This window comes from Sitophilus oryzae, unplaced genomic scaffold (assembly GCF_002938485.1).
Source record: "Sitophilus oryzae breed Bouriz unplaced genomic scaffold, Soryzae_2.0 scaffold_1740_pilon_pilon, whole genome shotgun sequence".
Lineage (NCBI taxonomy): Eukaryota > Metazoa > Arthropoda > Insecta > Coleoptera > Curculionidae > Sitophilus > Sitophilus oryzae.
The window spans coordinates 645128-672576 of NW_022146436.1; the positions used below are offsets into that span (position 1 = coordinate 645128).

General features: G+C 32.4%; 1 protein-coding gene across 1 annotated transcript in view; it reads right to left on the reverse strand.

Annotated features, from left to right (window-relative positions):
* The window catches only part of LOC115881800 (dynein regulatory complex protein 10-like), a 58351-nt gene that overhangs the window by 9819 nt on the left and 21083 nt on the right, over positions 1 to 27449 (reverse strand). The window contains exons 2-5 of the mRNA XM_030899466.1: positions 24813 to 24989; positions 20395 to 20677; positions 12646 to 12781; positions 8227 to 8469 (exon numbers count right to left, since the gene is read on the reverse strand). Of these exons, the coding sequence (XP_030755326.1) occupies positions 8227 to 8469; positions 12646 to 12781; positions 20395 to 20677; positions 24813 to 24989 (839 nt within the window). The remainder of the gene's footprint in view (positions 1 to 8226; positions 8470 to 12645; positions 12782 to 20394; positions 20678 to 24812; positions 24990 to 27449) is intronic.

Here is a 27449-nt window from a genome sequence, read left to right on the forward strand (position 1 = left end):
TGCTATATTTATCTAATTTATTAGATTTCGATAAACTGATAAGAAATAATTAGAAATAAAAAATAATAATTGATAAACTATTTTGAGCTCTATTGATATCTACTATGACCTTGCTGGTATTTTTAATATTACGAGGGAATCTGCAAAGATTCCGGCACTTTGAATAAAAAGACCAAAGGCCGCTTTACAGTTCCTCTTTTTACTTGCATGAAAGAGAAGTTACAGCAATTTTACTTGCGTATTTAAGTTGCAGTTCGCTTTACAGCCAGCAATATTTATTGGAATATTTCTGTTGCATACATAATGACCAACTTAAACGAAAATAAATGATGATCAGCTGCATCGCGGCATTTGTCCTATTTGGCTTATTTTTGGTTGTTTGTATTTGGTATTTATTGTTTGTTCGTTTCTTAATGACAATTAATTAACGATTAATGTTAAGCAAGTAACTTAATTAAAAAAACTGTTAGGAATAGATATACCAGCATATTCTGCAGGTAAAAATAAGTAAAAAAGTTCGTATAAATGTATGTCCTAAAATGCTTTACTACACAGGGTGTAGAAGGTTCATTTTTGTTTCGTTTTTTTTTCAAATAATTTCGGAAGTAACGTCAATATTTGGATAAAAATTGGTGTCTGGGAGTTTTTAAACATAAGAAATTTGATTTCGATGTCATATACGACTCCTATTTGTAGGGGGCGCCACCTACATGTGTTCTAACTGTTTTGAAGAGTAAAAACTTTTTGTCCGTACCTGTATAAAACTACTGAGTGAAAAAATATACATTTCCGTGACTTTTTACGTAAAAATCTCTTGGTAAAAATCGCACAAGACCGTTCTCAACATATTTAGAATGGAAATAAGCAATACATGTCATTATTGACAAAAAATTAACACGTTGGATATATAGTTATTTGACTGAAATAATAAATTTGGGAAATTTTTATTTATTCAAATTAATCAAAAATATTTCTTCGAAAAAATGATGATAAAACAGTTTCTGTTGAACTTTTAGCATAAAACCATTTTAAATTTATGATTTCAGTCTAATAACTATTTAGTTAACCTGTTTAATTTATGTCAATGTTGACAGGTATTGATAATTTTTATTCCAAATATCTCGAGAACCATTACTAGTAGCGATTTTTACCAAGATACCTTTTTTACGTAAAAAACGTCGCAACGAGTCATATTGACATCAAAATCAAATTTCTCATGTCAAAAACTCCTACACACCAATTTTCATCCTAATATTGATATTACTTCAGAAATTATTCAAAAAAATAGAAATAAAAATGAAAATTCTACACCCCGTATCTCCGAAACTAAGCATTTTAGGACATACATCTATACCAAAGATACAAACTTTTTTACTTATTTTTATTTGCAGAATATGCTGCTGAAGTTTCCGGAATACAGTTCAGACCACCCTGTATATTTAAGCGACATAAATAATATCCCTCGGACCACCCTGTATATTTAAGCGACATAAATAATATCCCATCAAAAATATAGATAAACTTGTAAAATAAATTTTAGAAAAAAAACTTTTTTAAAAACAAGCGTTTATTTAAATAGACTAAAAAGAAAAAAAAATTCTTTAAAACTTTTATTATGAACTTATAACGTTATTACACAATTTTAAAAATATTATACCGTATGATCGAAAAAAAACGGCGTCCAGTTCGCTGGAAAATGAACATCAATGACATTTCCCATATAAATTTACATATAGAATGACAGCGATCTTCATTCCATAGCCATCGCTGATGCCGTTTTTTCTCGATCATACGGTATAAAAGCTTGTCGCGAGATTTGAGTGTACAGTTGCACTCGGCACTCATAAAAATCTGGTACGACAACTTCATCTTGTAATTCCTGGTCTAGTGGTCTATCATAACACAAACTTTGAAAATGAGACAGGGTAGACACAGGTTTAGTTAATTTACTTGTTTATCGATGTAGAGAAATCTCGCGACAATTGATCATTTGTAATGGTGATGATAAAGCAAAGCAAGAATTGCCATTAACATAAAAACTGGATAAAATTTTCTCACATTTATGTCAGCATGAGAAAAAACAATATGGCGATATTATTATATAACCTGGTAATATTTGAGGGATAGTTTCATCTCGTTGGAATTTGACTTTCAAAAAATCCGTTTGCCAAAAATAAGCTTTTTACGTCAAGCAGTTTAAGCAGAATCGTGGTTAAGAAATTACCCAACTTTTTGGAACACCCTGTATGATATTTTAAAAAAATTCAAAATATGTAAAAAAAACAAATAAATTATGCTTGTCCAAGCGTTTTCCCGAAAGACTAAGCGTTTTATAAATAACAAATATTGTAATATTTGAGGAGCGTTTTCACCCTCTTGGAATTTGAGATTAGAGAAACCCCTCCTTATCTACAACCCACAATCAATCGGTTTGCCAAAAATCAGCTTTAAACGTCAAGCGGTTTAAGCAGAATCGTGATTACTCAATGGTCATATTTTATGAAACACCCTGTATAAATTTATAAAAAATCTTAAAATATGTAAAACAACAAAATAAAATATCTGGTGTTGTATAAGAGTTTTTCCGAAAAACTCACCGGTTTTTAAATAAAAAATATTTAAATATTTGAGGGATAGTTTCACCCCCTTAGAATTCGAGTTTCAAAAAATCCCTTCTTATCCGACCTCTACACCCTAAAGTCAATCTGTTTTCCAAAAATCAGCTTTTTACGTCAAGCGCTTTAAACAGGATCGTGATTAATCAATGACCAGATTTTTCGAAATACCCTGTATACATTTTTAAAAAATCTTATAATATGTAAAAAAACAAAATAAAATATACGTGTTTAAGCGTTTTTTCGGAAACTTGATCGTTTTTTAAATAAAAAATATTGTAATGTTTGAGGGGTGGTTTCACCCTCTTGGAACTGGAATTTCGAAAAATCCCTTCTTATCGAACCTCTACACCCTAGAATCAACCTGTATGCCAAAATTGAGCTTCTTACGTTGAGTGGTTTGAGCAGGATCGTGATTAATCAGTATGTCACTTAAGGATTTTATATATCAGTATAGATTTTTAAAATTGTGTAATACCTAATGTTATAAGTTCATAATAAAAGTTTTAAACAATTTTTTTTCTTTTTAGTGTATTTAAATAAAAGCTTGTTTTTAAAAAAGTTTTTTTTCTAAAATTTATTTTCTACTTTTTAGTTAGGCTAGTTTCTCAGTGCCACACGCTTAAACTCAATTTTTTTTCTTAAATAACTTCCTACGGGCATCCTAATAATATGTATATCGATTTTCATTAAAAAAGGAGAACTTAAAAAAACGACAGCTGTCAAATTTGACAGTTCAAATGTGAGACAAATAAAATGAAAACCGACTTTTTTTTCTTAAATAACTTCCTACGGGCATCCTAATAATATGTATAGTATCGATTTTCATTAAAAAAGGAAAACTTAAAAAAAAACCAAAGCTGTCAAATTTGACAGTTCAAATGTGAGACAAATAAAATGAAAACCGAGTATGGGGTAGGGGGCATCCAATATATCGATTTTTATCAAAATCGGACAACTTGGAAATTTTTTTGACAGCTGTCAAATTTGACAGTTCAAATTTTTTTTTCTTTCATTTTAGCCCATGGGCTATCCTACATATCGATTTTTATCAAAATCGGACAACTTTGAAATATTTTTGACAGGTGTCAAATTTGACAGCTCAATTTTTTTTCTTTCATTTTAGCCCATGGCCATCCTATATATCGATTTTTATCAAAATCGGTTGACTTTGAAATTTTGACATGTCATTAAACTGTCATTTTTTCAAGATGGGCGCCCATATATTTTTTTTTCATATGTATATACCCACAATATACCTATATATACAATTTCAGCCCGATCCATTCATAAATAGAATTTTAAAAAATCAAAAACCTCAAAACGCCGCCATTTTGAAAGCTGTCAAAAATTCGTGTCATGCCTTACAAAAAAATGTATTGTCATCGGGACTGAACCTACATGCCAAATTTCAATTTCCTACAATAAAAGGAAGTGGTTCTAATTTAGCTTACAAGATTTGCCCCAAACAAACATACATACATACTATAGATAGTTACATAGTTACATACAAAGCAAGTTAAATAAAAGCTTATAAAAATGCCTCGCAACACAGTTCTTCCACCATAAAAAGTTGTGAGATCTTATGTAAAACCAAAAGTCAGTTTATTTTATTTAGTCTCTCTTTAAGCACTTATTCAAAAACAAAGTTTTAAATTGTTAGTATCAATATTAGTCATCTTTATTTCTGTAATAATTATAATGACTTGGGAATTGCACAATATTATGGATATTCTATTCTAATTAAAAAACTTTATTTTTAAATGCGCTGTTTAGAATTTTTAAAATTATATACCGGGTGCGTCTCAAAAGTGACTCACCCCTATAACTTTTTTATTTTGTCAGTTAAAAAAAAACGAGATTTGGATGTTAGTATATGACATGAATTTGATTGAATCTGAATAGAATGACATATGACATATGTTAACATTTAACATTTTCATATGGTTTATTTGAAACTGTAACATGCGGTTCATAACGACAATTTGACTTGAGATACCAAGTATGTGTTTTTTAATTTTAACCAAATTATTAGTAAAAAAATACTTTTTCCAATTATGCTAATAAATCATAATAATTATTATATTTAATAAGATGTAAGTATTTGTTTTATTTTTACAATATCCCATCTGCGCTAAATAGGGTGGCCCTCCAAGTTGATCCTCCAGAGTTGTCATCTTTTATCAGACTTATTCTACCACGTGGTCTGATCGCTTCGGTAGCTTGGTCTGATTGCTCATCGGAATATTAAGGCGGAAATTGACTTGAGCCAAGCGTTGTAATACGAGTATTCAAAGTGGGGTGCGTCTCAAAAGTGGCTCACCCCTATAACTTTTTTATTTGTTCAGATTAAAAAAACGAGATTTTGTTTATTCGTATATCACATAAATTAGGATTGACTGACGTATTCAATTGTTTTTCGTCACTTCCTGTTTCACCGGAAACGATTACAACTTTTGATTTTTAAATGGCACCCTCAGTATATTTCTACTTAATTCGATAGAAAATGACACTCTGCATAGAATGACATATCATATGTCAACTTTTGACGTTCTCGCATATGGTTTATTTGAAATTGTAACATGCGGTTCATAACGACAATTTCACTCGAAATACAAAGTGTGTGGTACTAAATTATTAGTAAAAAAATGCTTTTTCCAAAAAAATATGCTAAAAATTGTTTTAGCATATTTGGAAAAAGCATAATATGCTAAAAAAATTTTTTAGCATATTTCGAAAATAAAAAATTATTTCTGAAAAAATTGAGATATGATTAAAAATTACGATTTGGGCATGTTTTAACCGGCCAGGACAAGACACGAAAACATTAGACGATCAAATCTATTTTTCCAAGGCGCCTTGATTAAAAATTAGTATTTTTCACAGAGCCATGGTACTCTAGATTGACAAAAGTTGACATATGACATGCCATTCTATTCAGAGTGTCATTTTCTGTCGAATAAAGTAAAAAAATACCGAGGGTGCCATTTAAAAATCAAAAGTTGTAGTTATTTCCGGTAAAACAGGAAGTGACCAAAAACAATTGAATACGTCAATCATGCGGTATAGAGTCTTTAAAATACTTAGTAATCGAAATGGTAGATTATTCTTTTATAATTATGGTGCTGTCCAATTGCCAAGTCATTATAACTATTACAGAAATAAAGATGACTAATATTGATACTAACAATTTATAACAAAATTGTTGAATAGGTGCTTAAAGAGAGACTAAATAAAATCAACTGACTTGGTTTTACATGAAACCTCACAACTTTTTATAGTGGAAGAATTGTGTTACGAGACTTGGTATTTTTTTACATTCTATGTTTTTGATGGGATCTCATTTCTTTTTGTAGGTTATCCCCCTATTTTTTCTCGGGTAATATGTCATTCAAATTAATAATAAAGTAGTATGACTAGCAATAATTCATAAACTCTGAATTATCGTATAAAGTCAGATAATATCAAATTGATTAATTCTAGTTTTCTAAGGACTTGTGTTTCCAACTTCGTTTTAACCAAAATTTCAACTTTAAAAATTTTCAATTCATGATTTTACCTTATTCAAAATCATGTTTTTGGCAATATTGCACCTATTTTACTTTTATCTCGAAAGCTATAAGACATAGGTATAGGTTAGTATAGTAGAAAAATTATGGGTGTAAAATATATTGGGTGTTCCATTTAAAATAACAATTATGCTACCACTTTTCAAATGATCCGGCAACACTGTAACGCTGATAATGTTTTAGATAGATTGAGCAGGTGCTTTTATATAAAAATCCAAAATCCAAATTTTCAAAACAATCCTATCACCGGTCCTCCTATTACCATCGCCGGAAAGTCGGTTATCGGTAGTGGCTAGACAGCTAACTTTTAATCCGTAGAGATATTTTGAGATTTTTCATTTTTTCCTTTGGTTATAAGCTTAAAACTCCCTAAAATTCGATATTTGAAGTTTGTGACACGCCTAGAAGTAGCTTAGAATGTTGATGATCTGTCAGTGAGTCAATGTCGAAATTAAAGAAATTTGACAAGCGATAATTCATAAACAATGAGGTATAATAAGTAGATATTTTGGTAACCTAGCCAGCTATAGTATGTAGTGATGGGAAAAACCGATTAATTTCAATAATCGAGTACTCGAGTTTCAAGCGATTGCAATAACCGAGTGATCGCTCGAGCGATATATCACTCGTATTATTTAAAAATACGGTTTTCCACCCGTCGCTTGTTGTAAGAACTCGTTAAGGCCAAGCGCCAAGCAGTAAGTTGCGTGCGCAGGGCACATATTCTTTCGGTGATGAATGGCAAGTAGTAAGCGGCGAGCTTGATCGCTTGATTTAGTTTATTTCAAAGCATTGTCGATGTAGGTCGTAAAATTTTGTCTCTCAGATACGCAACGGATAAATATATATACGGCGTCATATAAATTTGCTACCTGCAATGTATGTAGAAAATTGGCTCGGCTTTTTATCGAATATATGTCACATTAAAATCGGATTTCAATTTATTTCATTCTAGGATCGCTTGCTTTCGTCGCTAGGTATTCGTCACTTGCATCGCTCGTTCATAATCGAGCGATGTCGGTTATTTCAATAATCGAGTACTTACTCGAGCGAAATTTCGCTGGAGTGATCCCATCACTAATAGTATGTTTTCATGTGTAGTGAAAATTAATATTCTTGCTTTATCCACAACGAAGTTACAGGGTGGTCAAAAGTGCCGCTAATACCTTCGGGAAAAGGATGGCACGGCTGTGCTCGACTTGGCGGGTACACTGCCGTGCCCCCAGATATATTATCTAAGAGACGCCTCTGACAAACCTTCGCATTTAGAGCTAAATACATACCTAAAAGAAGCTTTAATTCAACGCTTATAAATTGAGAGGTAAGGAGATTTGTATAAACCACGATCTTTCCAAAAATGAGAGAGTGGTGAATAAAGTATTGAATGAGAACTTAAAAGAGACAAAGAAGAAAGGTTTGAGAGCGTACGTAAACAAAGGATCTCTTATAATCAGATAACGAAGTATTTACCGACGTTCCATCAAGACCTTTCCACACAATCCGATGTCTAATAACTAGTGATGGGATAACTCGACCAAAAATTCGCTCGAGTACTCGATTATTGAAATAACCGACATCGCTCGATTATGAACGAGCAATGCAAATGACGAGTACCAAGCGACGAACGCAAGCGATCCTAGAATGAAATAAAAAGCCGAATTTTCTACATACATTGCAGGTAGCAAATTTATACGACGCCGTATCTATATTTATCCTTTGCGTATCTGAGGGACAACCCAACAAACCAAACATTTTACGACCTACATCGACAATGCTTTGAAATAAACTAAATCCTAAATCAAGCGATCAAGCGAATCGCTCGCCGCTTGCTACAAGCCATTCATCACTGCGCACGCAACTTACTGCTTGGCGTTAACGAGTACTTACAACAAGCGACGGGTGAAAAACCGTATTTTTAAATACGAGTGATATTTCGCTCGAGCGAACACTCGGTTATTGCAATCGCTTGAAACTCGAGTACTCGATTATTGAAATTAATCGGTTTTTCCTATCACTACTAATAACAACTAAAATATAATTACTCTTTTTTGAGGCCTTCATATTCCGAATTTTTATCCCCTATGTCCTGATCGTACTTTGTAAGCCAGGTTTGAAGTTGAGTTTCCGTTTTTAGACGCTTAGCTCTTAAAATTTTCTCAGCCTCTAAGTGACTCTCCAATAGCGTGTCGTATTCCTTGGCTATGTTTTGAGCTTCTTCGGCAAGCACAACTTGTCTCTCTTCACTCTCCAGGCATTGATGCATCATTCTTTTCTCAGATTCGTGTCTAAAATATGATTAAGAAAGAACATAACATACGTAAAAATTAAAAACAAATTAAAAATAATCATACAGAAAGTTTGAAGCTTTTTGGTTTACCTTATTAAGTAATTGTTAATTTTGAAGTTTAACTTGATGAAAATGTAATTTTTACAGAATGTCAAAGTTTTTTGTACAGGGTGTCCCATTTTAGTTGAAATCATACGGTATCTCCGTTATTCGTGAAGATAGAAGGGTGCGGTTTGCACATTCCTGTGCCACTTTTTTGTCAAAAGGAAGATGCCGTAAACAAAATTTTCATTGCTCTCTTTGTTTCTGAGCTACAGGGTCTTTTTGAAAATTTTGCAATTTGGGACACCCCCGTATCTCTGTTATTGTTAAAGGTATTGAGACGGTGAAAACTGTTTATTGTAGAACTTTTTACGTAGAATACAGTGATGTAGTGTGTTATTCTACGAAAATAATATTTTTAAAGATATGAACTAAAGTTATGTTTTATTAAATGGAACACCCTGTATTTTTATAAATTATATGATCTGGCTTGTTATAAGCTTCTCAAAAATATATAACACTTTATATTTGTTTTTATTATTTAAGGCAATATTTAAAAAAAAAACATATTAAAAGATCATTTTTTTAGTAGGCCATGATTGATAATAAAAGAAACTAAAGAATTATTAAGAGTAATACTGCTATCTGTCTCTTGTTTTATTTTGAGAGCCACCAATTAATTCTTTGTATATTAGGGAAACTTAAATCTCTATCGCTATTTGTAAATCTTGGAAGCTATCGTATCGGAACTTTTAAATATTCCTTTAGCTAATTTACGTAAAATATACTTGCAGCAAGATGGGGCTCCCCCTCACAACTTAACTTACAACGAAAATATTAGAATTTTGTTAAATTATTATTTCTCAAATCAATGAATTGGAACCAATGTACCCATATGATGGCCTCCCTGATTCCCGGATTTGTCTGTTCTCGATTTCTGATTTTGGGGATTTTTGAAATATGAAATATATCGTGGCAACTAATACGATGTTGAACACCTGAAAAATGCTTTAATAATACAAGCTTTTAGATATTTGCAAACCCATCCCAGTATAATAAATTCCGTTATAAAAAAGAGAAAAATATATTTAGAAATTTATATAAAATTTTAATGTGTGCATGTCTATTTTAGTAAATACCATTTTGATTTTATTATTTATCACGGCCTACTAATAAGAAAATGATATATTTTAAATATTGCAGTAAATAGTGAAAATAAATATAGAGTGATATATATATATATTTGAGAAGCTTATATCAAAGCGGATCATATGATTTATAAATATACAGGATATTCCATTTGAAAAAACATAACTTTTGTTCATATTTTCAAAAATATTTTTTTCGTAGAAAAACAGACTACGCCTCTGTATTCTACGTAAAAAGTTCTACAAGAATCAGTTTTCACCTTTTCGATATCATCCATAATAACGGAGATACGGGGGCGGTCCCAAATTGCAAAATTTTCGGTTTGCGCAAACCGCACCCTTCTATCTTCACGAATAACGGAGATACCGTATGATTTCAACTAAAATGGGACACCCTGTAGACGTATCTGTTTCTATAAGTGCAAATAATTTCAGTGCTGGTAGATCTCGAGAAAAGAAACATATTTTATCTTTATCGTTTTTCAAATAAATCTAAAATAACCGAGTAATTTTACATTGAAAATTTCACACCTCTACTTTTCAACCAATAACATGCTTTAATGTTGACTAGTTACCATGGCAACTGAAAAAATTTCCGGAAATTTTTTCGAGGCGCCACGAAACTTTAGTGGAAATTTTTTGACAGTTGAAAAGGTAAACATAAGATCTACAATCATAATGTGAATGAACTACAATGTCTATATATTGAAATATTACCCATTAACTAAGGTTGGTAATATTTTTTATTTAAGGAAATATGTTAGATATACCTACATATGAATTTCTTCGAAATTGCCATGTTCTAAAAAATATAGTTCTGCCGCCTTTATTTAACTAAAGCTGGTATTTTTCTATTTAACGAAATATGATGGATATATCTATATGATTTTTTTAGAATTTATTTCATGTTGAATTATCTTCAATGCCAAATCTTTAATGATATCGACTAATATAGCAAAATAATAACGAAACACATTTAGTAATTATAGGTTTTATTAATATTAAAAACACAATTATTGTAAATGTTTGTAGGCTGGCTTGAATTGGTGGTTTGAATCTGGGTATTTTCTGTTTTATTTTGCATTGTGCTCTGATCATGATTGAACTGGCTAGTACTTGATGAAATGCTCCTCATGGATTCAATCATCTGTTGATGATGTTCAGCGTCCAACTGTAAGTAAGGTTTGATCGACTGACTATTACTATGTCCAGTAATTTTAATGAGCTGTTGTTCACCAACTCCTTTCTTGGCCAAATTCGAAACAGCTGTTGCTCTTGCAGAATGATTGGTTATTTTAACTTTTTTAGTGTCAATTCCTATATCTGAAGCTGCTGATTTAAACCATGAAGATACAATGTTCTTACCAACTGGGCTATTCTTGTACCATCCTTTCGAATTGGGTTGATTCCAGTATGGGTTTGGTGTTAAGAATAGTCTGTCGGTTTGAATAAGATTTCCCCTTTTTTCCATCAACTTTCTAAACAAGCGAACCGGACACATTTGTGGATTTTCGAAATTTCTAATCAACCATTTACTATCCGACAGTTTTTTAGAACCACCTTGTGTGGTTTTAGAGAAAATTGGATTATATTCTATCCGACCTTTTGGGTTTCCGAAATTATCAGTTTCTTCTTTGAAGTATTGGATACAAGCAGAATGTCCTTCCCCTCCTCTCCATGCCAGCTCATGTGAAACTATGTGAAAAAATTTACGCTGCAACCCATCTGGAGTATTTTCATCCCACATTTCAATAATTTTTTTGTATTCGTCACTGGTTAAGGCTGAAGCACTCACTTTTCTTTTTGCTGAATCTCTCTGTAGTATTTTGCGCTTAGCATCGCGTGCAGCTCTGGCGGTCACAAATTCCACATCAGAAAACGGATTAAATTTTATTTTATATTTTTCGTAATAAATTTCTTGCAACTGCTTAGCAGTAGAGTTCCACATCACTTTGACCACACTTTCCTTATAATCTTCAAAATTTTTCTTTTTCATATTAAATGCGTAGTCCTCCAGTATAGTAGCCAGCTGTACTACACTCATACACTCATGAATATTATACGACTTTTCATCACAAAATTCAACAAACTGTTTCCATACACTTGATTTTGATTTTCGGGTGTTATCTGGTTTTATATTTTCAATTTCTTCTTTAATGACTTGTTGGTTTACTTTTCCAAATCGCGACATTTCGCTATACACTTCTTACTCTACGTACAGACGTTTTAAAACTAGTAATAGCTTAATGACAGAATCGCAAACAAAAATGACAAAACACATAATATGTCAAAAACATCAATACCTTGGCCAACTTAACTACGTACAGACGTTTTTAAAACTAGTAATAGCTTAATGACAGAATCGCAAACAAAAATGACAAAACACATAATATGTCAAAAGAAACATCAATACCTTGGCCAACTTACAAATTGAAATTATTTTAAAATGTCATGTTGGATTAATATTTTTTTTTCAAATTTAGGTGTGAAATTTTCTTACCGAATACCACGCAAGCTTAAATTATTCCTGGAAATTTTCTTTCGGGCACGAATATTTTAGGAAAATTATCCCTCGTCTTCGACTCGGGATAATTTTCAAAATATTCGTGCCCTCAAAAAAATTTCAGAAAATAATTTAAGCTCTTGTGATATTATAAGTGAAAATTTTCAAAAAAAATATTTTTTGCTAAAATTTTAAGAACCACTGGATCTTTTGTGGATTTTCTTTCTTGTAAATTAAATTTACTACCTATGTTGTCATATTATCAACAAAAAAAAATTCCAAAATTTTTTTTCAAAAAATTCAAAATTTTCCAAAAAAATTCTTCGCGAAAAATACCTCATAATCGTGTTTCTGGGGTTCAAATATACTACCTCTAAAAATATTTGCACTTATTTAAGACTATGCATCACCAAAAAAGCACATAAATAATTGAGATTTTTCACATGCCATGTATAAGACTTTAATAATTACAATTACTTACATGTCTTTCTCTATGCTTATTTGAAACTCCTCCTTAAGCTTAGCTATTTTTTCATTGTACATCTTAAATGTATCGACTTTCTGATTAAGTTCATCTCCTAATTCTTTTCTTTGAATTTCTAGTTGTTGTTTCAAATCTATGAAAACAAAATAATAAAACCACAATAAATAGAAGTCATAAAAATTAAAATAAATAGAATAAAATCTAAACCAAATTTCTATACAGGGTGCTACAAATTCGAGGTACGAGCATTGGTATCTCGGAAACCGTAATAGATACGAAGATAGTTAAATTGGGGCAAAGTTGCACCTTGGGCTGTTCACCAAGATGCCATCAAAAGTTTTAAAAATTTCAAGGATTGCTGAGTTTTTTGGAAAAGACGGAGTTTTTTGAAAAGTAATTTAATTTTTTCCTGTCGTTACTTTTTAAAAAATCAAAAAACTAACTGCACATTCTCATAGCCACTTTATCAGGGTTATCTGATAGTATTTTTAGATTTTCAAATTAGCTTATAATTTGTGAGATACCAACCAACCAAACCAAACCAATTTTTTTTTTTAAATAAGGACCTGCATTTTTATTTCAAATTTTGAAAGAACTCAGTCTCCTGAGTACAATGATATGCCACACTTTATACTTTTTTTGTTTGGGGTACCTTTAACAGCAACAAAACTATTTAATTATTATTTAAAAAAATCAAGTCCGACTCTGTTTTTTTAAATTATTTAATCTGTTTATATTCATCGCAACAATATTGATCAGAGCCAATTGAAAGATTCAAATAAATAATATCCAGATCACCAATTTAAAGATATTATTTTTAACTTTTCTTATTGTGAATTTGAAATTCTCAGTGTACGATCTAATAATTTGCATAATATTAATCGTAGTTAATAGAATAAATTAACTTCTACAAACTAGTTTCTAATGCTTTACATAGTCTACATGTTCGAAAAGGTTACCACCCTCCCTATTGCACAAATTTATTTTTCGTTCAATTTTATTTATAGCTTTTGAATAGATCTTCTTATACTTTCGAATGCATTTTGTACTCTTTATTGTAACTACCGAGATATGTTGATTTCACTTTCTTATAAAATTTGGACCTGTCGAATTACTTGACGTCATCAGACGGTCCAGGTATCTCGCTGGTCATTATACTGCTCTACCATTTCCAATCCATTTTCCGGGGAAATGATTTGATTGTTTATATTACATTTTATTTATATTACTTTTTATTATTTTATTGCGTTTGATTTTCCGTATTCAACCCACGTCACTGTTCAGTTTGTAAGCGTATCAATATTGTAACGATGAATATATTAAATATTAAAAAAAACAGAGCCGGACTTGAAATGGGTTTAAATAAATTGTGTCCAAATTTCCAAAACAAAAAAAAAATATTAAGTGTGGCATATCATTGTACTCAGGAGAGCAAGTTCTTTCAAAATTAGTTTAAATAAATTGTTTTCAAATGTCCGAAACAAAAAAAAGTATGGCATATCATTATACTTAGGAGACCGAGACCGAGTTCTTTCAAAAAGTGAAATAAAAAATGCAGGTCCGTATTTAAAAAAAATTAAGTTGGCCTCCGTATCTCACAAATTATCAGCTGATTTGAAAATCTAAAAATACTCATATAATATATAAATCATATAGTCCTAATAAAGTGGCTATGAGAATGTGCAATTAGTTTTTTGATTTTCTAAAACGTATTGACAGGAAAAATAAAATTGATTTTCAAAAATATCCGCTTTTTCCAAAAAACTCAGCAATCCTTGAAATTTTTAAAACTTTTTTGTTGGCATCTTGGTGAACATCTCAAAGCGCAACTTTGTCCCAACTTAACCATGTTCGTATCTATTACGGTTACCGAGTTACCAATGCTCGTACCTCGAATTTTTACACCCTGTATATAAATTAGAATATTATATTTTTTTCAATATGCCCTGGAGCGCCTCGGCATAAAAGCAGTTCATCAGCACACCTAATATTTGTTTTTGCATTATTCATAATATAATTTTCTCTAAAACGGTTTGGAAATTTGGAAAAGTATAAACGGGATTAACTATTTTAGAACAAGCAAATTTTTTGAAGAATGTATTTTTCTCAAAATGATAATAATAAAAAAATCCTCTTGTAAAGACAATCCGAGGACATACTGTATATGTACTTCTCATTCATTGAGTGAGTTATTATTTCTTTCGAACCGTATTAACCTGATGCTTTCTATAGATTATTACCCAGAAACATACATATTCATTCGTGTAAAAAAAGTTTTTCTTCTTGTAAAGACAATCCGGAGACATACTGTAAAATATTTGTTAGAAAGCATAATTATAATTGCACAAATCAAGTTAAAGGTATAAAATACAATATAATAACACCGCCACTGGATATTTCAATATTAGTCAATATTTCTACTAAACTGCCCGTCAAATTAAATACCACAGCTATTTTTTTACTCATTTTCAGCGAGTTGTAACTTTGAAAAAAATGGACCGATATTGTTGATTTTTTTAGCATATTAAAGATGGGTTTTTCGTAGATTGACCTGATTTTTCTAAATTTTGTATGAGATTTAGTTTTCTATGATATACAGGCTGTGAAAAAAGGGAATGTAATTTTTGTATTGCTGCCATTTTGCAAAAAAAAATTAACTAGAATTATAAGTTCTGGGTATAGCTAAGACTAATATCTCGAGAGGTATTTGGAATTTTTACGATAACTCATCTGGAATAAACGATAATCAAAAATTCCGATACTGTTTTGTCCAGTCCCTTTCTGGTTATACGTGCCCCCAAATATTTAAACGATTCAACCTGTCTGAGCTTTGCATTGTCAGTAATAAAAATGTCAAATTTATCTTCTGAATTGGTCACTAGGTATTCCGTTTTATCAATAATATTCAAAGTAAGGCCCCATTCCCTGTATGCCGAATTTAACCTGCTCATCATGAATTCAAGGTTGTAAGAATCTTGAGCTATGACCACTTGACCATCGGCAAAATTCAATGTAACCAAACAGTCATCTCCTACAGGGACGCCCATTCCCCCACACCTCTTCTTCCAGTCCCTAAGAACCACTTCCAAATACAGATTAAATAAAAGAGGCGACAGAGGACATCCCTGTCGAAGGCCTTTAGTTGTAAAAATTACCTCAGACAGTTTGTTACCGCTCTTAACATGAGCTGTGTTGTTATTGTACAGCACCTTAATTAAATTTATGATAATTAATTTTTATAATAAATGTTGTCCTTTATTATCCTTTATTATTTGACAATTATCCTAATGTCAGTCATTATTTTGTATAATATCGTGTTTTTGTTGAATCTTTGTGAGTAATTTTGTTTTTTTTTCTACTCTCATAGTCTTTTTTTTTAAATTGCACTTTTAAGTACAAACAGTTCTTTTAAGAACTAAATTTTCGAGTTTTTGTATTGCATTTCTTGAAATTGTATGTTGAAAATATGCCGAAGCATTTAAACAGTCGAAGCAAAGAGCTTGTAGCTTATTCCCTGTTTTTTTTTAACTATTTTGAAGGAGAACGTGACAATAAAGGTCCTTTATTATCCTTGACTGCAGTCAGAAAAGTAAGTTTGATTGATAAGCACATTATACCACTTTCAAAGTTATAGGTTTTATTAAATTTTGTGATTATTAGTTTGTGCATAAATAACACCCTCTTACTTGTTATTAACACTTATGGCGTTGTAAGATTGTACATTGTATGTACATCAATAAATAAATCATCCATAATAACGCTTATAATTAGTGATGGGATCACTCGAGCAAAAATTCGCTCGAGTACTCGATTATTGAAAGAACCGACATCGCACGATTATGAACGAGCGATGCAAGTGACGAGTACCAAGCGACGAACGCAAACGATCCTAGAATGAAATAAATTGAAATCCGATTTTAATGTGACCTACTCGATAAAAAGCCGAGCGAATTTTCTACATACATTGCAGATAGCAAATTTATACGACGCCGTATACAGGGTGGTCCGAACTGTATTCCGGAAACTTCGACAGCATATTCTGCAGATAAAAATAGGTAAAAAAGTTCGTATAAATGTATGTCCTAAAATGCTTAGTTTTGGAGATACAGGGTGTAGAAGTTTCATTTATAAACGGTTTTATTTAGCTCGACCCGTACGGTATTTATTTATTTGTTTGTTTATTTGGGTCAAAATTAGAAATTGAAATTTAAGTACCTTCCTGTTGTCAGATTGATCTGAAATTTGGTACACACCTTTAGTTCCGATGACAATACAATATAGTAATATCAATAAGATTGTAAATCTAAGATGGCCGCCGGTACAAAATGGCGGATTTCATATTTTTCTACAAACCTTCAATATGGGTATCAAATGAAAGGGCTACACTAGTAGAATACTGTGATTATGACAAAATTTAAAATCCAAGATGGACGTCGTTACAAAATGGCGTATTAGGTGAGGGCATGAGTAGTCGTGTCCAAGATTGTGTGACGTCAGAAACACCTGAGCGTCATGAGTCTAGGCTAGCATCAGAACGCGAGAGACAGAGAGAGTTGTTAGCGTCAGAAACACCTGAGCGTCAGATTGTAATAAATTATCAGGTATAAAACCATGTAATAATGATGCACTAAATGAATTAAATAGAATGAGGAATATTCGGTAGGCATTTCCGTTAAATACTAAAAACTAGAAAATACAAAAATTGGTAAAAAAACTTTTAAGTTAAACGGTTTTATCTTATGTGCACTGAAAACTAGAAAATAATAACAATTAGGTATTTTGAACTTCTAGTTCAGAAATATTTTAGTACTAGGCAGAATAGCTTTTAGGCATATTAGACTAAAAATAAAAACGTGGGGCCCATTAACTATTGCTGTAATACTTTCTTCTATACTAAGTGTGGATTGCATCGACTTACTATAATCGTAACTGGAGATTTTGACAATCAATAACCAGCCGTGGCGGCTTCACCAGCGAACGCCGAGCTCATGATCTACCAAAGTATAAAGATATGCTTTGCCATAGGTAGGATTTCAGAGGGGCCCCACGTTTTTATTTTAGTCTAATATGCGTAAAAGCTATTCTGCCTAGTACTAAAATATTTCTGAACTAGTTCAAAATACCTAATTGTTATTATTATTTTCTAGTTTTCAGTGCACATAAGATAAAACCGTTTAACTTAAAAGTTTTTTTACCGATTTTTTATTATTTCGATTTTTTTCCAAATAATTTCTGCAGTAACGTCAATATTTGGATTAAAATTGGTGTCTGGAAGTTTTTTGACATGAGAAATTTGATTTTGATATCAATATGACTCCTACTAGTAGAGGTACTAGTAGAGGGCGCCACCTACATATTTTTTCACTGGTTTGAAGAGTAATAACTTTTTGACCGTACCTGTATAAAACTACTGAGTAAAAAAATATACATTTACAACGCTTTTTACGTAAAAAAGGTCTCTTGGTAAAAATCGCTATGAGTAATGGTTTTTGAGATATTTGGAATCGAAATTATCAATACCTGTCATCACTGACATAAATTAGTGTTGACTAAATAGTTATTAGACTGAAATTATAAATTTGAAATGTTTTTGTGCCAAAAGTTCAATAGAAACTGTTTTGTCATCATTTTTTGCAGAAAAATTTATCATTAATTAAAAAAAAATAAAAATTTCCCAAATTTATTTATTTCAGTGAAATAACTATCTACTCAACGTGTTTATTTTTCGTCAATAATGGCATGTATTGACTATTTTCATTCTAAATATCTTGAGAACGGTTGCTCGTAGCGATTTTTACAAAGAGATATTTTTTACGTAAAAAATCATAGAGATGTACATTTTTTCCCTCGGTAGTTTTATACAGGTACGGACAAAAAGTTATTACGCTTCAAAACAGTTGAAACACATGTAGGTGGCGCTCTCTACCAGTAGGAGTCATATTGACATCAAAATCAAATTTCTCATGTCAAAAAACTCCCAGACACCAACTGTCATCTAAATATTGACGTTACTTCAGAAATTATTTGGAAAAAATCCAAATAAAAATGAAATTTCTACACCCTGTATCTCCGAAATTAAGCATTTTAGGACATACATTTATACGAACCTTTTTACCTATTTTTATCTGCAGAATATGCTACCGAAGTTTCCGGAATACAATTCGGACCACCCCCAAATAAATCAATTAATCACCCGGTGGTGCGTCTCAAAAGTGGCTCACCCCTATTACTTTTTTATTTTTTTAGATAAAAAAAAATGAGATTTGGTATGTTAGTATATGACATAAATTAGGATTGATTCACGTATTCAATTGTTTTCTGTCACTTCCTGTTTCACCGGAAATGACTACAATTTTTGATTTTTAACCCTTGGCACCCTCGGTATTTTTTTTACTTTATTCGATAGAAAATGACATTCTAAATAGAATGACGTATCAACTTTTGACATATTCGCTTAAAAACAAATTGTATTTTAAATTTCAATCTAGAGTACCATGGCTGTGTTAAAAACACTAATTTTTAATCAAGGAGCCTTGGAAAAATAGATTTGATCGTCTAATGTTTTTAGTGTCTTGCCCTGGCCGGTTAAAAGATGCCCAAATCGTATTTTTGATCATATCTTAATTTTTTTCAAATGGACTACTACTTGCCGTTCTTTACCGAAAGAATATGTGCCCTGCGCACGCAGCTTACTGCTTGGCGCTTGGCGTTAACCATCGTTAACGAGTACTTACAACGTGCGACGGACAAAGAACCGTATTTTTAAATACGAGCGATAATTCGCTCGAATGATCACTCGGTTATTGCAATCGCTTGATACTCGAGTACTCGATTATTGAAATTAATCGGTTTTTCCCATTACTACTTATAATAATCTTCATAATGGACTAGTTTTTGCCAATATGTAATAAGTAAAATAAGCTAAATCAATTAATCACTAAAATATTAGTTATTAAATTAAAAATAAAACGTAAAACTATCTATAAAATGATATAATAAATACGTTGTTTGTCAATTTTAAATTAAGATTCATCTCATAAATCCATCACAATCTAGAAGCGCTGTCGCCATCGCTTGTGACTCAAAGTTGATCACGTGCATCGGAAATTGTTTTGCGTTTACCATATATAATTATGTCTGTTGGAATAAAGTTGGAATGAACTAAAAGTATATTAAATTTATAGGTAATATCGAGCAATTTAGGTTTTGTATAGTTAAACTCGACAATATCGATTTGTTTTGTCCGCATTCATTTCGCTGCTTCAAATCCGTTTGTCAGAAAATATGTTTATGGTTTGTCAATACTCTATAGCAATGGTTAAAATTAGTGATGGGAAAAACCGATGAATATTAATAATCGAGTACTCGAGGTTCAAGCAATTTCAATAATCGGGCGATCGCTCGAGCAAAATTTCGCTCGAATTTAAAGCTACGGTTTTTTGCCGCCGCTGTCGCTTGTACTCGTAACGCCAAGCAGTAAGCTGCGTGCGCAGAGCGCATATTTTTTCGATGATAGTGCCAACCGACGAGTAGTTTCGCAAAGTTTCTGCAATGTATATAGCAAATTCGCCCGATAGGATCGCTTGCGCTCGTCTGCGTAACTTGCATCGGTCGTTCATAATCGAGCGATGTCGGTTATTTCAATAATCAAGTACTCGAGCAAATTTTCGCTCGAGTTATCCCATCGCTAGTTAAAATAAAATTATGATCTTCACCAGTAGCACAGTAGACATTATCAGACATTACCTCGAATAGCAGCAGTCAACATAATGTTTGATTTAAAAGCTTGTCTTAGTCTCTTATCTCTTGCCTCTTCTTCGGTTCCGGTTACGTACAACTTCACTTCCGCTACTTCTTTCAATTCTTCAAAGTCCTTAATGAACTGAGTAATGAATGGGATGGTCTCTGGATGACGTGCTTTGCTGATAGCGTTCCGTATACATTTGTTGTTGAACAGCAAATGAACAATTTGTGTTAAATTGGGATCGCAATCGATATCGTCACAAGCTTGTTTTGTCATTTTTCCTTTCTAAAAAAAGTGGTAGATATTTATTTTTTCTTATAGAATATACACAGTGTTTCAAAAACATGTGCCATCTCTCGTGGGGAAATTCCTCACGTAAAAATAAGATTTAGCTTAGTTCGTAGCTACAGGAGGTTAAAGTCTTCGTTTCTTTTCGATTTATTATAATTTTCTTTCAAATGCTTCAAGTGATTTGAATGAAATTTGGATTCCCATCCATGATTATAGAAACATTTTTTCGTATTTTTGATGAGAAACCAATTAATACTTTTTTTTAGAAAAATATTCCAGTGATAACCCATATGCAAGTCCCTTGTGAATATGTCGACACCTGTTTAGCATTAAAATATGTTGCACTTATAGTAACTTTTACCCCCAAAATTTCATTCAAAAAACATGAGCGACTTAACTAATACGGTAATCAGTGGTGTAGCTATCATAGGACAGTTCGGTGCAAAGCACCGGTGCCCCACAGGAACTTGGAGCCCCGCAGAGCCCTTCAAAAAAATATATAATAAAAAATATTAGGCAGTCTTTTGGTTTTGTTCTTTACTCAGGGGCCCCCAAAAATATCTTGCACCGAGGCCCCCAGTTGTCAAGTTACGCCACTGACAGTAATATCCTGTATGTTTTGATAAAAAAAAAGATTTTATATGAATATGGCTTATTGTTGACGCCTACCATAAATTAAATATTCCCTGGCAATAGTTACGGAGAAGGCGCGATTCTCTATAACGTACCGCCATCGCCACCGTGACGTCGCGCGTCGCCTCGAGCCGCCGCGCCCGCCGGATTGCCGCCGGCCACTACAGTAAATATGCCCAACCACAAAACACATACACAAGAAGAAGTGCTAGCGCCTTGCTAAATATTGGAAAGTGAAATTGACGTTTAAATTTGACACTGTTGACAAGTCTACTGCTACTAGCGCCCCCAATTTCGCTTGTAGGAACTACGGACTAGATTGTCACGTATGGCGGGAAGTTTAAAAAAATAAAAAATGTTAATTGTTTATTTGTTTTTAATTATGACATACATAAAAACACGAAAAATACACCATTTTTTAAAAATATGTTTAATATCAATATCAAATATACAACAGAAATTAATTTCACCACAATAAATTATTAAAATTAAAAGAATAATGTTACAAGTACAGATCAAGAGACAAAATTAATTATAACAAAACTGAAAAAAATGGCGTCATAGATGGCTTAGAAATGAAGATATATATCATAATTTTGAAAGTAAAATTATACGGGAAATGTCATCGATCATCATTTTTAAGCCAACTGGACGATTATTTCAAACATACAAGCTGAGTTCGTTCATAGTGCTCTGGGAAATCTAGATAAACAAAGAATAATAAATTAAAAGCATTCCAGAGAGGAAAAACCTGTATCGTCTCTGATATCTGTCAGGGTATTGTTGAAAGTGTCATCTTTTTGCTAGAAGTTTTCAGGTCGATCAAAAAGATGACATACTTTGCCATAACTTTCACAAATATCAGTTGAGCTGGCGGTTGCCTTGTAGCAGAGCCATCATAAAACAAGAAGAAGAGTACAGGTATTTTCTCTCTTTTCCTCTGGGATGCTTTATATCTGTTGTTCTTTGTTTATCTATATTTCTCAGAGCATAATGCCGAACACGACTACAGTATATAATTTCAATATCCTAAGTGGAAAGAAAAAAGATCACCTTTCTGTTTTGTATTATGGTCCCTTTCTTCCGATGGCTCATCTCGTTGATATTTAGGAAGGTATCCATAAAATATATATTTAACTATCGGTCCTGGGATGAAAAAATATAAAATTCAGTTTGATTTGATGATCCTTTTCTGTCACCTAAATCAGGAGAATGATAATGAGCATGTTAAGATGAAAAAAATATATTTATCCACACTTACCTAAACGTTAGTCAAAGGAGTTTTATCAAAAACCTATATTTGCCTAAATATTTTATGTATAAATGGTGGGTTCATACAGCCAAATAAAATAAAATAAGAATAAAATAAAATAAAATAAGAAAGTTGGTTATATGGGATACCGTACATGCGTTCATACAGCCAAATAAAATAACAAATAAAATAAGAAGTCTTTATCTTTTAACTTCTTGTTTTATTTTATGTGAAAACTGAAAACGGCTTTGCGCACGCTTAATTCTAACCTACAAATATTTTCAGTTTGGATTTAATTTATTTTATAATTTCACATAAGTAAAATGTATAATATAGTAGGCAACGAATAAATAAATATACTATAAATAGTAAAATTACTATAAACAATCGTAAAAGTTAACTTTTATCCAGCCTCATCGTACTGCGCATGAGCAAATATATATTTCTTATTGTATTTTATTTGACTGTATGAACGCACACAAATAAGAATTCCTTATTTCTTATTTTATTTTATTCTTATTTTATTTTATTCGGCTGTATGAACCCACCTTAAATTTGCAAAGCAAACTGCAGCGTGTAAACAAAAGAAATAAAATGGCGACAAGTCAACGACCCGACAAAGGAGAAAAGTGGTGTTCGAATAACAAATTATGGGTCACCAAAAATGTTTTTTGTCTCCTTTCAACGCACGCTTTAGAAAGAAAAAGAGATGAACTCAATTACTGAAAGAACGTCAAGGTTTTATCTGTCACTCTTGTCAATAATTTATCGGTAAGGAAGATTCCTAGAAAATCGCTTGTAGCCAAGTTATGAACCATTGCTAGTTCTCCCATAAGAAGTGTGCCCTGTGTGCCACCTGTGCCCAACAATGAACATATTCATACTACCCGTAACGTCGTCGTCGCGTCGCGCGTCGTGGCAACGTCCTCCCATTTACTTACATGCTTCCTTACATTACTTTACATGCTTCCTGTCGAGACGGCGCGGCGCGGCTGTTCAACGTGACGGTAACGGTACGTTTATGGAGTGTAGAGCAACCTCTACACTCCATAGGTACGTTATAGTGAGAATCGCGTCGCAACCATATTTTAATATTTTTTATTTTTAAAAATGCAAGACCGTAAGAGTTTTGTATGCTGGTCTTGGTCTTGCGTCAGTCTTGCATGGTCGGTCTTGGTCTTGCAGATAAAACGCTAGTCTTGGCCTAAGCTTGATTTTTATGCATCCGTTATCCGTTGATCGTTGATACGATGGTCCGACAGCGCTCTGATTGGTCATAGCGTTTCGCGCCACTTTCCATCCGTAAATTTTTTACTCCAGCCCGCCAACGGAGAAAGATCGTATGACAACGGATGTTTTGACACTTTTTTTGACAAATTTAATCTAACCCAATCTAATCTTACTAAAAAATATAATTGTACATGAGCCAGCAACGTCGGGAAAAAGAGCATTTTAAGAAAGTTGGTTCTTTAATATATCTTTTGCTATGTTCCCCTGACCAAAATGCGAGCCGTCTGGCTGCCGGTAAACTACAGCTGTTCACTACTGCGCATCACATCTGTAGAGGGTACATACACATCGGTACAGTTGCATTTTCGTGTGTTTCATGGAATTTCTCGTTTATGAGTAGAGATACAATGATTTAAATTACTTTGCTACTTTTTTATGAAACTAAATATTCTACACATATGTTTGTCCTAGCTTCCTTAGTTCCTGAAATACAGGGTGAATTTGTGGTGCGCAGTAGTAAACAGATGTTGAATACAGATATGATGCGCAGCAGTGAAGGCACCGTCTTCTGGCAACCGCACTCTGTTCAGGAGATCATAACAAAAGATATATTAAAGAACCAGCTTTCTTAAAATCCACTCCCGAAAACGTTGCTAGCTCTTAGACTATAAGCAAAACAGTGAAAACGTTATGGAAATGAAAATATAAAATGACACTAATCACAAGCAAATCGTACATACGATGAACGGAGGCATGAAAATGCAATAAACTTAAAACCTGCGTAATTTTCTAACCAATCGAAGTCTTGAAATTCAACCAATAAAACTAATATCGTATCGTCGGATATCGGATGTATGAAAATCAAGCTTTAGTCTTGTATGTTGTACAAGACCAAGACCAAGACCGCAAGACCAAGACCAGTTTCGCCTATAACATGTAATTATACGCTCATTTACATATGTAATTATTTTATTCTATATGTGTCTTTTTGGAATAGATGGTTGATTAGCTTACCTTAATATTGTTAATCGATTCATACATAAACGTGCATTGACTTTCTAAAACATTCTGGTCAGTGGACATTGATTGGTTATAAAGACTGAAAATTAAAGCAATAAAATCTCTTTCTTCGGGTATAAAACTCTCCACTATTAATTCACCTTTGTTCTGTAGTATGAATGGGAGATGAGCCTGAAATTATTTAATGTTCATTCTTAATTTTATATACGTAGTACACAAAACCATTAGAAAATTATTTTTGTGTTCGTCAAACCCAGAAGTTTTTCTTGTCACAACAAAATTATCATTAGAGATGTTGAAAAAGTAACTATTACTAGAGTACTCTTATCGATGCCCGAAGTAACGAGTAACGAAGTTTAAACCATACGATTACTTTGATTACTATAACTACTTAAATAGCCTCTACACTAGAAACAGGCCAAGGTCGCATGTCGCATTTCGTCGCTCAAGTTTGTCGCATTTCGATTTATTTCCAGTTGTCTTGACCCACTTCGGTTTGCCTCGACCTACTTTCGACTCTTAAAAGCGCCTGAAAACTACTCGTGAGGAGGGCGTGGGGAGATTTTTTTGGCGTTTTTTGTTTCCCCGTTCATTTTGTTTCGTTTTGAGCTATTTCCAAAACGTGGCGGTATCTGTACCCGAGGCAAAGGATTTTTTTTCATAAATCTCAGTGTAAGTAAACCTAGATGTTTCTAAAATAGCTGTTGCTACCATGATATTTCGTTAATTACATCTCGTTTTATGTTGATATATATTCCACCATTATTTTAACACGCGTTTCTAATATGTATATATTAGGAACACAACTTTTCACTTAAACTGCAGGAATATAATTACAATATTTTGATGATTTAATTTTATTATAATGAATCAGTATATAAAATAGAATATGTTATGTTTGTTTACGCGGCCTTAATTGATTAATATAACAGTAGTATTGCTTGATGAGTAATATTGTCAACATCATAAATATATCGAGCTGACTGGGAAAATTATTGACTGACCCGATGTCAATAAAAGATATTTTTATATACGCGGCCTTAATTGATTAATATAACAGTAGTATTGCTTGATGAGTAATATTGTCAACATCATAAATATATCGAGCTGATTGGGAAAATTATTGACTGACCCGATGTCAATAAAAGATATTTTTATATACAGGGTGTCCCAGAAATAAGTGCGAATATTTTAACTGGTAGTATAGTTCAACCCCAGAAACACGCCTATGAGGTTTTTTTGCGAAAAAAAAATGTTGAAAATTTAAAATTTTTCTTGACATTTTCCGGGAAATTTGAAAAAACTTTTTAGTGCCACTTGTTTATTCACCTGAGATTTCCCTACGGTGTATCTAAACCTTGCAGTGTTGCAACCTCCTATGTTATCGACATTCTACACAGTTCGGCGGAACATAGTTCTACATTTATAAATTCATAGACAAATTTCTACTCAAAAAATTAGTTAGGAATGTTAAATTTAATCTTTTATCAGTGCTCATTATCAATAATGATAGAAAAAAAACACATTAATTATTTTTAGTACTTACCCTTTCAATGAAAACTTAACAAAAACCACCGAATATTAACTAAAACATTACGTTTATGACGTTTACGAAAATCTTTGTTATGCTGCAAAATAACTTTATTTTGGAATAAATTTAATAAAATGATTCATATTATTCACAATCAGGTCACAAAAAGAAATTCCTAAAATGTTTATCGTAATTTAAAATTCAATTCAAGAAATTTAGAAAACAGCCCAACGAATAATCGATTCATTTTTGTTTTGTTTGTTTTCTTTCATGTTTCCCTGTTTTATTTGAACCACTGTTTTACAAAACACCTTGAAAAGCGTACATTACTTTGAATACCTTGCTGAATGAATAAATGTTGAGAATTATTGTCTCTTATCGCCACATTACGAATTACTTTCAATCTAAGAAAATACATGTTTCACTCAACAATTATTGACAACGTATTTTGTTTTTTCGCTATTTTTTCGATATATTTCGACAATTCCATCGACAGCCTAACCGGTCGTTCTTCTCTGGCCTAACCGTCAGCCAAGAACCGCCGCGTGTGAATTGGTCCTTTGAGTCGCCGGTCGCCGCGCCGTCGTGGCGGGCTTGCGTCAGACGATGATGTTAAGCAACGTTGCCGTAGTTACAACAATTTCAAATTCAAGACATTCGAAGCAATCAAATTCGTATTAAATTTTAAAAATAAAACAGAGAAACATGAAAGAAAATAAACAAAATAAAAATGAATTGGTTATTCGTCGGGCTGTTTTCGATGTATTGAATTCTGAATTACGATAAACATTTTAGAAATTTCTTTTTTGTGACCTTATCAATAACCAATTCATTTGTGTTTTGTTTGTTCCTTTCATGTGTTCTGTTTTATTTTTAAAATTTAATAAGAATTTGATTGCTTCGAGTGTCTTGAATTTGAAATTGTTGAAACTACGGCAACCTCGCATGACGCAAGCTCGACACGGCGGCGCGACAAAGGAGCAGTTACCAGTGATGCGCCGCTCTCTTGGCCGGTGGCCGACGCGACGATTGGGCTGTCGATGGAATTGTTGAAATACATAGAAAAAATAGCGAAAAAACAAAATATGTATTTAAAATTG